Source organism: Rutilus rutilus (assembly GCF_951802725.1).
Source record: "Rutilus rutilus genome assembly, chromosome: 2".
Taxonomy (NCBI): Eukaryota; Metazoa; Chordata; class Actinopteri; order Cypriniformes; family Leuciscidae; genus Rutilus; species Rutilus rutilus.
In genome coordinates, this window is record NC_140210.1 from 54,783,474 (window position 1) to 54,787,536 (window position 4,063).

At 40.2% G+C, this 4,063-nt stretch overlaps 1 protein-coding gene across 1 annotated transcript; it reads left to right on the forward strand.

The window, feature by feature from the left end:
- Positions 1–237: 237 nt before the first annotated feature.
- On the forward strand, positions 238–807 carry LOC311279759 (CMRF35-like molecule 8; the record flags this gene model as incomplete). The annotated part of the gene is made up of 2 exons (XM_084391461.1): positions 238–352; positions 455–807. The coding sequence occupies exons 1-2, from the start codon at positions 298–300 to the stop codon at positions 805–807; spliced, it is 408 nt and encodes a 135-aa protein (XP_084247587.1). The 5' UTR covers positions 238–297.
- Between the last annotated feature and the right edge of the window lie 3,256 nt (positions 808–4,063).

A 4,063-nucleotide genomic window follows, 5' to 3' on the forward strand; every position in this document is an offset into this window, starting at 1 on the left:
TTTAAAAGCATATGAATGTCGTTCCTGCAAGAAAAACAAATGTTAGTTGATTAATTAAAGTTGATTCATTAAAAAATCCATCACAGCAGAAAGAAGAGGAAAAAAACTTCACTCACACCAGTCTGCACAACGCTCACACCGCCCTGCACACACTCGCTCAACAATCACATCGGAAGTGAGAGAGAAAGAGTGTGTGTGTGTGTGTGTGCGCGAGAGTGTGTGAGTGAGAGAGAGACAGAGAGAGAGAGAGAGATCTTCATAACACAGGCCACCAGCGGCTCACAGATAAAGCAGAAAATGATCCAGATCTGTGATCATAAACTTCTCATATTTCTCCTGCTCATCATGTCAGGTAAGAGTTTATTCTGTGTTTCTGGGTCTTTCTAAAACAGCACCTGTTCTCAATCAGGTCCATGTTCGCTCTGAGCTGAGTTTCTCTCTCTTATGTTTTTAGTCTTGCCGTGTGAGATGAAGGAGATCTTGACTTTCACTGGTTATAAAGGAGGAAAAGTTGAAATACGCTGTCCCTATGAGTCTAGATATGAAGAGAAGAATAAGTATCTCTGCAGAGGAGAGTGTCCAGTACTCAATAAAGACATTCCTGTTGAATCTGGATTTCCAGCTAAAGACAGGAGATTCTCTCTGACCGATGACAGAACGACCCGCATCTTCACCGTCACCATCACTGATCTGAGAACAGAGGATCAAGGCAAATACTGGTGTGGTGTGAAGATACTTCTACAACATGATAAATACACAGAGGTTTACCTGCAAATTAAACCTGGTAAGTCAGAATATTCTGCATGAGTGAAGTGGACAGTGCACATAGATATGGTGTAAAACACATATAATCATAACTAATATATCAGGTATGTGTGTGTGTCTGAGAGAGCGTTGTATCACCTGTTGTAAAAATGTAAAGAGGCGAGATAATAGAAACCACAGTATCCTCTGTAGATGATGATGAGCGAGTGTGTTCACACCACAGACACTGACCCGCATCACTTCCTCACACACAACACTGTCTCAGTTATGGAGAAATCGCTCATTCAAAACACAAAGTAGACATTATCTGTACACAAAAGTTCAGGACTTTATGCAGTAAAATACATTTTCATTTTATATTTATTCTGTTATCAAGCTTTGTTAACAGTGAAGTCGTTCACACCAAAACACAGCTGACATGATTTACATTAGATTAGATTGAATCTGATAAAACAGCCCATACTGTCACTATAACAGAGACTCAATGATGGACATCAGTACTGCTGTGCCATAAAGAGTTTTTGGGATATTAAATCTCTAATTTACTATGGTAAGATGCTATCAGCCTTTTGAACTTATTTTCAAGATCATCATCTGATTGTAAAATTATAAATTATGATTTGTTTGTTGTTTGCAGTCTAGAATACTATAATTAACAAGTGTTGCTGGTCACACACACAGCATTATATTTGCACCACACTCTTGACATCAGTGAAGCGTTAATAACAGCTGTTTCATATAAAGTTCAAAGTGGTCACATGACTGGCCACAATATGACTTCTTCTGAAATGCATGCTCAATATATGCAAGCAAACAATCTTAAATAGTTTTTATTTTGCAATAACTGCATACAGACTGTCATTTAGATTTCTACTGTCATCATCTATATATTATGTATCATAAATTAAACCCAACGATCATTTGTGCTTCGGACACATCAGAGAGGAGGTCACGTAAACCAACCACAACAGCTTCAGATCACATGACTAAACCAGCGAATGAAGATAGTGAATCCATCAGACCCGTCACATCTTCAACCTCATCACTACCACCTTCATCTTCATCTTTACCACCTTCATCTTCAACTTTACCACCTTCATCTTCATCTTTACCACCTTCATCATTATCACCAAAATTACAACTAGGTACATATTCTGTTACTTACAACAATCCAACTCTCCAGATTTCCTTAGAAACAGGACATTTGGGATTATTTTCATCTGTTTTTCATGGTTTTTCAACAGTCAACATTATGGCATCGGTTATGGTGATAATGATGGTGTTTGGATTGTCATTGTTTGCTTATTTCAGTTTGAGACAAAAGAGACAAGGTAAAACTGTCTTTCTCTCTGTCAAAAACACATTATTTTATATGCTTAGCTATTTTTCACCTTATATATAACATTTTCATAACTGGACTTTCACATCCCATTTTGTCCCAATCTGGTGTCCTGAAACAGGAGTGTGGATGAAAGGTGTCGCTCATTTCTCGGCTGAAAACCTGCTGACTGAAAAAGTGAGTTTCATTATGTTTGAGTTTGTAACCGTTAACTTGTGGATGCTAATCATCTTTCCTGTTGACCATGTCCTTGCACATCTCTTTCTTCTCTTGTTTCAGGACACACACACTGTCTGTCATTATGAAGAGATCATGTGCACAAACACTCATGCTGGCTACAGTTTGGGCCTTCCAGTGTTTGGTGAACACGACGCCTCTGATTCTCTCACCTATTCAACGGTCATATTTCAAACTACAGATCATTCAGACAGGACTTCAGTAGCGCAGGAAATAAATGCAACTGTTAGTCCATGATGACCTTGTAAAACTGAGTGACACTGTTTGGTTACATATCTGAATCCATGAGCATTTTCGCTGTTAAAAACATGACACACTCAAAAAAATACCTCATCAGTCGAATGTATATTAATCATGTGGCAAATTTCCACATAAAATGATTACATTAATAAAGCTGTATGTAATCATGTCTGTTGGATGTAATCAAACTATTTATATTTGAATTATCACAATTACATTGACCTAATGTAATTTTCTTGAAAATTAAACTCAACTATTAGGGATGGGGCCGATCCGATCCAGCATCGGTATCGGACCCGATACCAGCGCAATTCACGTATCGGATTTTCCCGATCCAACCTGCGATATCTGATATTCATGAGTCATGTCTGCGCTTTAAAGTTGTCTGCTGAAATCCAAAAGTGATTACCGCCGACTAGTCTGCTAGCTGGCTGCAAACTGCGGAATGGATTCCCTGAATGGAGGCCCGGCTCAATGAGACACAGAGTTATGAGACACGCCCCCGCTCAGGAAATCCATTCCGCAGTTTGCGACTAGCCAACAACGTCCGCTGTGTGGAAATACTTCACACTGGAAACACCGCAGAGCAAGACAGCAAAATGCAATGTTTGGGAAGCCATATTCAGAGCTCGTTGAAGCTCCCTCGCGTCGTACAACACAACGAACGCAAACATTTAAAAAAGAAACACGTTACTGTGCGTTCACACCAAACACGAATAGCGCGTCAAATTCGCGTCTAGTTGGACGCTTGAATATTTTGAATCCATTCGCGCGTCCAGAGACAAATTGACGCGCATAAAAAGCAAACGTTTGAAGCGAAATTGACGCGCGTCTGAGGTTTGTCTGTTTGCAAGATGCTGATGTTGATCGAGCATTCATCGAGAGAGTTAATGTTACCGCATCGGAGCGAGGATCACTTTTCAGATAGTGTGTGTGTAAGATGTTTACACTTGCTATAGTTGGGGGACTCGGACTCGGACTCGAGTCCGTACTCGAGTCCAATTTTGAATGAACTCGGACTTGTCACGCACTCGGATGAATTTGTACTCGGACTTGACACGGACTCGGACATTTTAGACTCGGAAAATTTGCCGAACTACAGTCGAGTCCGGGCACCGGAGGACACAATATTATCAGAGAATGTCTAATAGGAAGAGAATTGGCACTCTCTGCTTACTTCCGGTTTCTGGACTGGCTGCAGTAACACGTCTCTGTCCATGCGGGGGCGCTCGCAGGCGAGTGCAGAATGAATGGAGGTCTATGGCGAAAAACCCTCAAAATCCACTTTTCTCAGGATATAATTTTTTGTCTAGTAATTTGAATGTTGTATTCGAAAGGAGATGCAAAGAAATTACACATTGCTGGGTGTTAGATTTTTTAGAGTCACTTATTTGGTTTAAAAAGTCTTTTAAAATGTCAATGACGTCAGAACGCTGACGTCTTTAGCAGAATGCTAGCGTGTTATGGGCAACAACAACTCAA